The sequence below is a fragment of the Lepidochelys olivacea genome (genome assembly GCF_965140295.1).
Source record: "Lepidochelys olivacea isolate rLepOli2 genome assembly, chromosome: 2".
In the NCBI taxonomy this organism is placed as follows: Eukaryota; Metazoa; Chordata; order Testudines; family Cheloniidae; genus Lepidochelys; species Lepidochelys olivacea.
The window spans coordinates 136,540,476-136,553,312 of record NC_140412.1 but is presented as its reverse complement, the minus strand read 5'-3'; the positions used below and the strand labels follow the sequence as shown (position 1 = coordinate 136,553,312).

At 47.1% G+C, this 12,837-nt stretch overlaps 1 protein-coding gene across 4 annotated transcripts in view; it reads left to right on the top strand.

Annotated features, from left to right (window-relative positions):
• Window positions 1-465: 465 nt before the first annotated feature.
• FBXL7 (F-box and leucine rich repeat protein 7) overlaps window positions 466-12,837 on the top strand; it is a 337,214-nt gene continuing 324,842 nt past the window's right edge. For all 4 annotated transcript variants that reach the window (XR_014710221.1, XM_084619055.1, XM_084619056.1 and 1 more), the window contains exon 1: window positions 466-1,033. Coding sequence is in view for 1 of the 4 variants with exons in the window: in XM_084619055.1 (XP_084475181.1) it covers window positions 997-1,033 (37 nt within the window). In the remaining 3 variants the exon portion in view is untranslated. The remainder of the gene's footprint in view (window positions 1,034-12,837) is intronic.

Here is a 12,837-nt window from a genome sequence, read left to right as displayed (position 1 = left end):
CTGATCTACAGCCAGAGCTTCAATGCCACTCACATGAAGATCAGGCCCAATCTGTGAAACTCCTGCTGAGCCCACACCCTTGTGGGACAAAAGAGAGCAGCTCATCATGCTGTCTCTAATTACAGTGCAAACCAGCGGAAAACACATGCCCTGGCAGGGAGCAGATAGGTGGGGAAGAAACAACGGATTTCCCCAAACACATCAGCCAGTGGGGCCGGGGCGAGAATCAGTGGGGATTTCATAAGAAATCCGTCTCCAACTCTCCTCCTTGACACATACACACCACCAGCCTGCCTCGCACGACGGAGAAACCTTACAAGCTGCTTAAATAGGCGCCTCTGGGCTCCGCCGCCGCAGGCCGGGCCCCAGGGGCGTGCGGGGAGCGCGCGCTGTGTCTTTAAAAGGCTGCAGCCCCCACCCCAGCCTGGCCCTCCTCTGCCCAGCCCTCTCGGCCCAAGGAGCGACCGATGCGGGGAGGAGGCGCCTGGCGCTAACAAAAGTCTGCGGCGCTGGAGCGGGCGGAGCAGGGCGGCGAGCGCGGCCCGGCCCGGCGCGGGGCCGAGGAACAAGTGGCTGCTGCGCCCTCCCGGCGCGGGCGGGGAAGGGGAGCCCGGCAGCGCCGGCGGGACCCGAGGAGCAGCGGCCCCGCCCCAGCGGGCTGCGGAAGGCGCATCAGTCGCTGCCGGCGGGAGGAGGAGGCGGCTGCGCGCTGGGATTGCTGCTGACCCGTGTGTGGATTATAAGTGGAGCTGCTGGCCAGCCGCGGTGCCCGCAGCGCGGGGTGAGGGCACCGGGGGCTTTCCCCTCACTTTCTCTCCGCCCCCCCTTTTTGGGGTGGCTGCGTGGGGCGGGGCTGGCTCCCCCTGAAGGACCCGAGTGCCTGTAGCATGTAAAAGCCGAACCTCCGGACCAGCGGGGTCCCCGCCCCAGTCGCCTCCTTTCGGTGCCGGGGAGCCATGGTGTGTGCGGGCAGCCGGAGAGCATGAAGCCTGCAGGATGGGCGCGAACAATGGCAAACAGTACGGCAGTGAGGGTGAGTGAGCCCAGCCCAGCTAGTCGCCGGGCGCCTTGGGCGGGACCCCGCTCCCCTCGCCTTCCTTCCTCGGGCTGGGGCGGGCGGGGACGTCCAGCCGGCTGCGGAGTCGGCTTTGTGTGTGTCCCCAGCCCGAGAGTGGGAAAAGTTCCCTTCCCAGGCAGTAGGGAGAGCGGGGGAGGGGGCTGGCCAGTTGCGGGATGGGTTTGGCTCGCTTCCCTTTGTAGCCCAACTTTTGAAGCTTGTTTGCAGTTGGGGAGGGCAGAAAGAGGGGGAGCTTTCCGGCCACCATATGGGTGGCATGGGAAATATCAAGGATGTTCAAACCAATATTTCCTATACATTCGTGTAAAGCAGCTGGACCTTAGATGGGAGCTAGAAACTCCAGCTCTAAAACACACACCCCTCCTCTCCTCTCCAGCCTCACTGCGCGTCCTTTTAGCCTCAGCTACTTTTTATGCCCTCTCCTGTACTGACACCAATTGGTCACTCTGCAAATCTGGTTACTCTTATATAGCTCCCATCGCTCTTGAATGCTGCCTGTATGCGCTTTACATGCAGTAACCCTTTCCCACCTGGGTGGCTCTGCCTCACTGAGCTGCTGCTACATGGTTTTGAAGTGTCTACGGCAAAGTTTTCCCTGGTGTGTCAACTGACCCGTCTCTCTCCCTGACAGCTCCTTATACGTGTCTGTTCTCTCTGCAGACTGTGTTGGCTAATCAATGATGATTAGTCTGTTATCTTCATGTCGTCGAAGTTATTGGCAGGGAACATTTATATTTCCAAGATTTTTGGCAAATGGAAAGCTTCTGAAAGAAGCTGCCAGAGCTGGTAAAAGAGTAAAAGCACTTTTTGTTTTTTGTAGTAAAAGAAATTGGTTTCCCCCTTTTAAGAGTGAGCACAACTGCAGCAAGTTAACTGAATAAATTCTGCTGCGATACCCTATTTGTAGGGGTGCTAACTCCAACATAGTCTGCCATTATAAAGACTGCATTTTAAAATAACAGCATTTTCCGCACAGGGAGCGGCAAGGTAGGGTCTGAGTTACTAGTCCCTGATGAAGCATATACACATGGATAGCTGAAGTAGTTGGGTGTGCTTGTTACCTAACATAGCTTTTGTTGCTGTAACTCCTGCTCCCTTTATTGCTTTATCAGCCTGTAACCACCAGTAGAGTCTGCATTTTTAGTCATGTCAATAACTTTTTCCAAGGGTCATTCTGTCTGCCCGCTGCTGGATCCCAATAAGGGCTGAGTGAAATCAAACACCTGGTTAGCCTTTCCAATTTGTTTACATGATCTCGGTCCTAGTTTTTAACAATGTGTTGTGAGCACCTTCAGGTAGGTGCTGAGCATCTTAATGTCCATGGACCTCAGTGGGAGTTAAGTGCACTTAGCACTTCTGCTCATCTAGGGCCTGATCCAGGGAAGAGTAAATAATGGGGAGTGATATTTAACCATTTTAAATGGCTAAGTCCTGTCCAGTTTTCATGTTCAGCGATTGGACCAGTTTCTGTTCTGTGTAAACTACATCAGTGAGGCTTAAAATATGAGACAATTAAAATTATTCTGCTGTGATAGGTTCTGCATCAGCCCTTCCCCCACTGCATTATTTCTAATGCTTTGCAACTTGTTCTTGTATCCTGTAAATCTTGTAGTATGCAGTGTGGTATATGACTGCTTCCTGTCTGAACAGCAACATTTTTCAACCCCAGGGAGAAAGAGAAAGAGACAGAGTTAATGTTCTCCAGCTGTTATCCATAAATGCTACCTCTGCAATTTCACTTCAGTGAAATTTTACTGTGTTTGGTTTTAGATACACAGGATCTAATTCATCCTTATAGAAACGTATTGGTTTCAGTGGTTTGCACCAGCAATGAATTTGGTCTGCACTGAAGCATTGTAGGAGACTGCTGGAAAGGTCAGCTGGTAATAGGGAACCAATAGGAAGGTTTGAAAGTTTTTTGTTGTTGTTCTGACTGCAAAAGAGGTGCTCTATTTTTATTTTTATTCTTAAACATTTAATGATCATCTGTACAATTCACCCTCATGGTACCCAGGACAATATAAGATCACTGGGTCTGTTTGTAGCGAGGCCTATGATCTGTTACATTCTTTGAGACTCCAGTAGGCAAGTGCCAAAGAATACGCGTCACTCACATCCAAAATATGCATGAAGATAGTGACAAAGGAAAAACACCATTTTTTTTATACAGACATTGAAATTCCTTTCATTTACTGCCAAATGAGCTCCCCCTTCAAAAGAGCCCATGAAGTCAGAAATTTTGCCAGCCAGAGATCTGATTTAGTCTGGTACGAGTGTTCACATCAATTCTTACTATCAGAACTTATTCTAGAAATGGACCAAGCATGTGTCTTGAAATCTGCACCTCGGAGTGTTTTGTAGGGGAGGAATTAGCATTCTAATCCCTGCGTCTAAACTCACCACTCCACATTACATCCAGAATTGGAATGGGTTCGTGCTTTAGTTCTGGTTTGTCAGCTAAAACCTTGGTTGCAAAGGGATACTATGTTGGGGGGGAAAATATGCTCTCCATCCCTCAACCTTCTCACAAATCCTTAGAGCCTTAATTGCAGTTCTGTCTTTGGTGAATAAGGATAAGTGCAAGGTCCTGCACTTAGGACGGAAGAACCCAATGCACCGCTAAAGACTAGGGACCGAATGGCTAGGCAGCAGTTCTGCGGAAAAGGACCTAGGGGTGACAGTGGACGAGGAGCTGGATATAAGTAGGGACATAGCCAGCAGATCAAGGGACGTGATTGAGCCCCTCTATTCGACATTGGTGAGGCCTCATCTGGAGTGCTGTGTCCAGTTTTGGGCCCCACACTACAAGAAGGATGTGGATAAATTGAAGAGAGTCCAGCAAAGGGCAACAAAAATGATTAGGGGTCTGGAACACATGACTTATGAGGAGAGGCTGAGGGAACTGGGATTGTTTAGTCTGCAGAAGAGAAGAATGAGGGGGGATTTGATAGCTGCTTTCAACTACCTGAGAGGTGGTTCCAGAGAGGATGGTTCTAGACTATTCTCAGTGGTAGAAGAGGACAGGACAAGGAGTAATGGTCTCAAGTTGCAGTGGGGGAGGTTTAGGTTGGATATTAGGAAAAACTTTTTCACTAGGAGGGTGGTGAAACACTGGAATGCGTTGCCTAGGGAGGTGGTAGAATCTCCTTCCTTAGAAGTTTTTAAGGTCAGGCTTGACAGAGCCCTGGCTGGGATGATTTAATTGGGGATTGGTCCTGCTTTGAGCAGGGGGTTGGACTAGATGACCTCCTGAGGTCCCTTCCAACCCTGATATTCTGTGATTCTATGATTCTGTGAATAGGGGTGGGGGACCCTGCACTGAGATGGTCAGCCCCCTTCTCCCCCCCCCCCTTCTGTGCAGTAGAGCTTTTTGGTGAATGAACTCCTTTAACAACATGCAGGGGGATTGTGGGGTTGATGCAGGTAGCATCGAGGGGGTACAGGGATTTAATTACTTTTTGGGAGGGGTGCAGATATCCATAAAGGAGGGGGAAGGGTGCATGAGAGATCTCATATGACATTGTCCTAATTTCCTTTGTTGCCTTCATGTCCTCAGGCTAGATCTTCCCTTATTATAGTTTTTTTTTTTTTTTTTTTTTCCTCATAGGTAGGTTGTGTAGAGTTGTATAGGTAGCATATCATATATGGTCTGCCTTTGTCTCAGGAACCTTCAGCCCCTCCTGGGGATTTTGCTGAGCCCCTGAGTTCCTTAAGAGTCTCAAGAGATGATACCAGATCATATTGGAGACTGATGCCCGTACCCAGTGCCTTCTATATTGACAGCAGATACACTTGGTAACCCAAGTGTGCAGTTTACCACAACTTCATTCCCTGCACTAGAAGGGAGAGATGTTTGAGGATCCAAGCTCATCTGTCTTCTCAATACATACAGCCTGATACTCTGATGCACTTATTGAGTGTACTGAGACCAGCCTTAATTACGAGGTTCTTTGTCATGGGACTTAAGATATTTTTCTGTTCCAGTCTCAGCTCCACTTCTTCTCATAGACCCAAGACTGGAATTTCCTTGGCCTTATGCTGGGCCAGAATCTCTTACCTCATGCCACTGGTGCTGGTAAATCAAAAGCGGCACGAAACTGGCAACTGCCTATTCGGCCCTCAATAGCCTTAACAACACGGAAGCACCCAGCTCTGTCTCTACTCCTCATTTGACATAGTTGCCCCAGCCACCAACTCGGCATCTATTCTCTGATGCCGATGCCTTGGTCTCAGTTCTACAAGTCCACGCAGGTAAAAGATGGGAAACATGTCATCACAGGAGGGATGTAAGCAAAAGGAAAGTGGAAGCACCATCTCTCTGTTCCTTAATACTCCTAGCTCAATGAGGGCCCCAGGTACTAGCCAATGGCACCGCTGTGGTCTCTTCTATACCCTTACAGAGGGAGACATCTCTGCGCTGACGTAGGTTCCTCGCTATTTAAGATCTCAGTAATGCCTTCACTTTTCTCCATGCTGGCGTGTGTGGGGCACAAATGAGGCTACTAATCACCCCAAGCACATGCTTCTATGCTGCTTGATTCTGTGCTTGTACTGACTTTTCCAGTCTCAATCTGGAACTGCCTTCAACCCCTTAGGAAATGAACCTGGTTCCCCAACTTGACCTCAAGACCCCGGTCGTCTTTCATCCCTTCAGATCCAGACATCATAAAAGGATATCATGCAGGGCCCTCTCAAGCTTTTGAAGTAGCACTACATACAGGACTTCATGAAACCCTTGCTGGAGGCTGTGAAACTAACTCTCTGCCTGATTTTGACACTGACTCTGATTCTATCGCAGACACCTCCTCACCCAGTACCAAGGCAACCTTCCCTTCCAGCAGTGATAACTGCCCCAGCCCAGGCCTTTAAGATCTGTGGGAGAATCTGCCTATATCTGAGAAATGGGATGAGATTCATTCAGAGGAATCTTAAAAATCTCCTTTGTAGGAACATAAGATGGCACCTTAGCAGAGGATCATATTGGTGCTTCATTTGTTTCCCTTCATGACTAACACAGACAGTTTCAGGAACTACTGGGGAGAAAGGGAAATACACTACAGTTGCAAACTGTAGTGTATGGCAGCAGAGACATCTATTGAACATAATAAAATGCAAACCTTGGAGAAGCTGGTCCTACCCATCAGCTCTGGCCTTCTCAAGCTGGCCAAGGCTGGCTGTCTCCCTCTTCATTCTCACTCCCCTCCTGTATATAAGAGTGGTAAGATGTATCCTGTATTAGCTGAAGGACACCTCTCTGACTAGCTCCATAGGTGAAATGGACAACACAGAAGAGAGTAAGGAGCACAGTGAGTTACCTTGTTGGCCCTTCTGACAGGACGGCATAAGCTGGATGCTTTTGACAGGATGTTTTACTCATCCAGCTAACTGTCATACCGTGTCCCATTAATTATGCCCTGTGGGATGCCCTGAACCCCACTGGGGTCTCTGTGCTTGGAGAACAGAAGGAAGTAGCCAGGACCCCGGTCACTTGGAGTCATGTTCTTGCTGGGCAATTTCCAAGAGCAACATATGATGCCTTGGTTCCCTTAGTGTACATTTGCAAAGGAGTACTTTGAGTTTGGTGCATGTTTTCACCAGTCACTACTCCTGGATTTAGCATTGTGCTCCAGTGGTATGTTTCAGAGAGCTGTCCTACTGCCTGTATTAAGCTAAACTCCTTGTCCAGTTATCCTGGTGGAGCACCGCTTGTTGATCTCTCTCTCTCCCTCTCTCAAGTGAGGGTACACAGACCTTTGAAAAGTTACTTAACAGTAACTGTTGTTCAAGAATTGCCTCTGCATTCACACTACTTGCCACCCCCTCCCACTGTGGAATCTTAATTAACATCAGGACTTCACAACATCCTCTGGCAAAGAGTTCCACAGGTTAACTATGCGTTGTGGGAAAAAATACTTCCTTTTGTTTAAGCCTGCTGCCTATTTCATTTGGTGACCCCTAGTTCTTGTGTTATAAGAAGGAGTAAATAACTTCCTTATTTACTTTCTCCACACCAGTCATGATTTTATAGGCGTCTATCATATTCTCCCCCCCCCCAGTCATTTCTTTTCCAAGCTGAAAAGTCCCAGTCATTTTTATCTCTCCCCATACAGAAGCCTCTTGTGAGACTATTTGTGCTTCCCCAATGGACACTGCCTTTAACACAGATTGAATCTTTGTTTGTTTGAGACTCTTCTCAAACATGTTCAGTATTCAGAACCTCTTATCTATGACTTGCTTTTTGAAAAATTTAAATCCAAAATTTGAACTGTTGCTTGGGTTTGACTGGTCACCCCAAATCACAGAGTACTTTGTGTTTCCGGAGTGAGGCTCAGATGCTTAATTACTAACAGTTCATGTGTGAAGGATGTAAGTAGCCATGCTGAAGTTAGTGGGTCTGCTTGCATGCTTAGAGTTGAGCCTAAACATAAGAGTTTTCAGAATCGGGATCTGAATGGGGATAACTTTTGAGACACTGCACATCTTTGCAGAAAGTAAATTCACTTTCTGCTAATATTCTGGCATAAAAATTTAAAACTTGTGCTTTGTGAGCATTCCTGAAAATAAAGTTGGTCACATGCATTTTTCTGGCAAGTAAACTTGCATACTCCGCTGAAGTGTTTTCATTTTAAATTTTCTGATTCTTACACAATATTTTTCTGCAGGATTCACCTACCTCTAAAAATGATGAAACATTCCAAAGTCCTCTGGGAAATGTGCAGGCCATACTAGATGGCTTTGCTGCAATGGGATTCCCTAACTGTGGTGGGGCCATAGACACAACGCATATCCCTATTTTGGGACCGGACCACCAGGGCAACCAGTACATAAACCACGGGGGATACTTTTCAATGGTGTTGCAAGCACTGGTGGATCACAAGGGACGTTTCACCAACATCAATGTGGGATGGTTGGGAAAGGTTCATGACGCTCGCATCTTCAGGAACTCTGGTCTGTTTAAACGGCTGCAGGAAGGGATTTACTTCCCAGAACAGAAAATAACTGTTGGGGATGTTGAAATGCCTATAGCTGTCCTTGGGGACCTAGCCTACCCCTTAATGCCCTGGCTCATGAAGCCATACACAGGCACCCTGGACAGTAGTAAGGAGATGTTCAACTATAGGCTGAGCAAGTGCAGAATGATGGTAGAATGTGCATTTGGACGTTTAAAGGGTCGCTGGTGCAGTTTACTGACTCGCTCAGACCTCAGTGAAACCAATCTTCCCATTGTTATTGCTGCTTGCTGTGTGCTCCACAATCTCTGAGAGTAAGGGGGAGACGTTTATGGTGGGGTGGGAGGTTGATGCAAATCGTCTGGCCGCTGAATATGCGCAGCCAGACAGCAGGGCGGTTAGAAGAGCACAGCAGGAAGTACTGCGCATCAGAAGCTTTGAAAACCGGTTTCATGACTGGCCAGGGTACTGTGTGACACTTCTGTTTTGTTTCTCCTTGATGAAAACCCACCCCGTTGGCTGCCTCTAAATTCCCTGTAAGCCACCCACCCTCCCTCCTTCGATCACAGCTTGCTTGCAAAGGAAACAGTCACTATCGTTTAAAAAACATGTATTCTTTATTAATAGATACCCCACCCGGGCTACCTTGTGAGTTATGGTAGGAGGGAAGGAAAAGGCCACTTTAAAACTTGTTGAATGACAGCCTTCTGTTGCTTGAGCTGTCCACTGGGGTGAAGTGGTTAGGTACCTGGAGCCTCTTCTCTCCCCCCCCCCCCCTTGCATTCTTGGGCATCTGGGTGAGGTGGCTATGGGACTTGGAGAGGAGGGAGGGCGGTTAAGCAGGAGCTGCAGCGACAGTCTGTGATCCTGCTGCCGTTCATAAACTTCCACCAGACGCCGGAGCATGTCTGTTTGATTCCACAGTAGCCCCAGCATTGTTTCATGCCTCCTCTGATCTTCCTGCTGCCACCTCTCCTCACGTTCATCGGCCACTGTCCTGTAGTCTGCTATTGTGTCCCTCCACACATTGTGCTGAGCTCTGTCAGTGCCGGACAACTGCATGAGCTCAGAGAACATTTCATCGTGCATGTGTTTTTTTCCGCTGCCTTATCTGAGAGAGCCTTTGGGACGGAGGAGGGAGGCTTGAAACATTTGCAGCTGCTGGAGGGAAAAAGGGAGTGAAATATTTAAAAGATACATTTTACAGAACAATGGCTATACGCTTTCACAGTGAACAACACTATTCACATTACATAGCACATGTGATTTTGGTACAACGTCGCATTTTGCATCTTATATTGAGTGCCTGTGGCTTTGGTGTTCGAGATCACACATGTGGTGCCGGTCAACAGAATTTGGCTTGCAGGCGGCCATGGTAAGCCATAGTCTTTCGGCTTCTTCAACCTTCATAACAGCAGCGCCCTCCTCTCCCATACTAAGCAAAGCCTGTTGAGCTGGCCATTTAGTGCTGCGGTTTTCCTGTTAACATGCAGCAGCAGAAACCAAACTAACTCCCTCCCCGATCCAATTATCTGGGATGATCGCTTTACCCCTCCCCCCACCGCCTCGCTGGTATCAGGGAAGATCCCTGCTAGCCAAATGCAAACAGCTCAGCGCCAATGCGCACACACACACGCCCCCCTCCTCCCACGTGGCTATCTGTGGGGAGGATTTCTTTTCAGCCACAGGCAAAGAGCCCAATAGGAACGGCCACCTCAGAATGTCCCCTTAATAGGGGAGTTTAATTTCAACCAGGTTACCATGAGTGATATCATTCTCCTGAGGATAACAGAGAGAGAAAGCACTGATGTTACTTGAATGCCAGCAAACACCGGGACCATACGCTGCCAGGCTTTGTCATGCAATGATACCAGATTACTTGCTACTAGCATGGCGTGGTAAAGTGTCCTACCATGGAGGACGGAATAAGGCTGCTCTCCCCAGAAACCTTCTGCAAAGGCTTTTAGAGTACCTCCAGGAGAGCTTCATGTAGATGTCACTGGAGGATTTCCACTCCATCCCCAGACACGTTAACAGACTTTTCTAGTAGCAGTACTGGCCACGAATGCATCCCAAGTCCTCGGGCTACTTAATCGTTAAACGCATGCTTTTATAACCTATATTATATTTAAAAAGGTACTCACCAGAGGTCCGTTCTCTGGCTTCGTTGGGTTGGGAGGGTATTTCAGTCAGGGTGATAAAAAAGATCCTGGCTGTCAGGGAGAGCTGTGTGCTGTCCCCAAGCTCCTCCTCCTCCTCATCTTCCCCATCTGCAAAATCATCAGGCATGGCGGAAAGTACCCCATCATTGGAGTCCATGGACAGGGGTGGGGCAGTGGTGGCGGTCCCTCCTAGAATTGTGTGCAGCTCAGCATAGAAGCGGCATGTCTGGGGCTCTGTTCTGGAGCGTCCGTTTGATTCTCTGGTTTTCTGGTACGCTTGTCTGAGCTCCTTAAGTTTCATGCAGCATTGTGTTGCGTCCCTGATTTAACCTCTGTCCCTCATGGCCTCTGAGATTTTTTTTTTTTTTTTTAAATATTTTGGCATTTCATCTTTTGGAACGTAGTTCTGATAGCACAGATTCCTCTCCCTATACAGCGATCAGAGCCAGTACCTCCCGTTAGCTCCATGCTGGAGCTCTTTTTTGTTTCTGGGACTGCATGGTCACCTGTGCTGATGAGCTCTGCATGGTCACCTGTGCTGATGAGCACGCCTGGCCAAACAGGAAATGAGATTCAAAAGTTCCCAGGGCTTTTCCTGTACACCTGGCCAGTGCATCCCAGTTCAGAGTGCTGTCTAGAGTGGTCACAATGGTGCACTGTGGGATAGCTCCCGGAGGCCAATACCTTTTGAATTGCATCCACGCTAACCCTAATTCGAAAAGGTGATGTCGATTTCAGTGCTAATCCCCTTGGGGAGGAGTACAGAAATCGGTTTTAAGAGCCCTTTATGTCGAAAAAATGGCTTCGTTGTGTGGATGGGTGCAGGGTTAATTCGGATTTAACGCTGCTAAATCCAACATAAACTCATAGTGTAGACCAGGCCTTAGGTTCTGATCCTATTGCTAGGTGCACAGAAGTCCACTGGCTTACAAATTGTATACTGAATATGGCATTGACTGCCATGGTTTTCACTCTGGTCCCAGTTTTGTCCTAGTACGTTTTCTGGATCAGGGTTTGGACATGCATTATTGGTGTACCAACCTGCATACAGAAACATATAGTATAGTGGCACTTCTGAATTGCAGAGTAGAGTCATGTTTAGATTAACACAGACATTACATTCTTGCTGCAGTACAGTAAATGGTAATCCTATACCTAACCTGAGCTATATATTCCAGGGAATTAATGGCTTGGAGTACTAGTAAATCCTCCTAAAAATCTTTCTTGGAGGAAAGAAAGAGGAAACAGGAAGTTCCCTCTCGTGCTTGTGTTTGAATCAGGAAATTCCTGTCTACAGCTACATAAATTTGTCTCAATGTCTTAAATCATGTGAAGTGTCTCTCTCTCTCTGGGGCTTATGGACAAGTGATTCACACTGGGAGATTTTTGTTTTTTGAAGAATTGTATATTTATGAGCACATCTCTGGGCTCTGAAGTTCAAGGTTTATTAGACCACCGCCAAATGATTAAATGGATTTATTTTGTCAGAAGGAGACAATGTTATATTGCTTTGCTCCATAAATTTATTTCTCTGATGCAGTAAAAGTGAGTTTGCCCTGAAAATTGGAGCTTGCATTTAGCTGCTTACAGTTGAGTGTAGTCCCCATAATAAATTTCTTGGGTCAGATTTTGGCCCTAGCTATGTCCCCCATCACAGTGGTCTGGCCTCACCAAGAGGCTGTGCACACTCCCCTGAATACTCCCAGAACCTGGGCAATATAGGGCTGAATTTGCAGTCCTCCCTTCATAAGGTTGTGCTGGAGAAAGAGTGGCTAGAGTGCTTTGCCTTCTCACTATTCTGGACTGGGGTGTAGATACTCAGGTAATCATGATATTGTTACACCTTGATCTGTCCACATGTATATTGCTTGGATTGCAAACTACATAAGGACGATAATAAAGAGGTAGCATCAATGTATCAAGCTGGAGGGAATGTGTTGTAATGAACTGCCATGTTAGATCCCATTTTTAAATATCTTTCAGTGATCTGGAAGAGGAATTAAATGGCATGTTGATGGCAGCTGGTCATGCTATGTAAGGAGGAGTTCTGAACATCAGTGCAAACAGAACTAATGTAAAACATGGGCAGAACATCACAGTGATGATTAACTAGAAAAAATGCAAGCTCTCATCTCTGATGGAGAGAGTAGAAATGCTTTGTATGGGCTTAATACCACCCCCCCCCCCAACCTGTCCTGAAAGCGCTTATACAGAATGAAAATTTGGAGTAAAAGATAGCAAAGTACTGCCCCATCACAATGCAAAACCATGTATTAAAAAACAGGAGATGACATTTGGGGCTGTGCTTGAAGAGGTAGGTATCTTATGACAAAGCATAGCGTTTATATGGCTTTGATGGGACTTCATATGGAATACTGAAAGAATCTAACTAGCACAGTATCAAAAGATGACAGCTTAGAGGGAGTCTGTAGATGAGCAGAAGGGATTAATTTGATTGTGTGTATGTGTGTTAAAACTTCAATAAATGACTCAAAGGATATGAGTATACAAATGTTTTAAGAGTGTAAACACTAGGGATTGTGGAACTACTCATGATCGTATGACTTCTGTATGAGTTGAATGAATGAAACTAAGAAAGCGTGCATGTAGAAACTTATTTATTTATATTGTTTAGGAACGCCAGTCA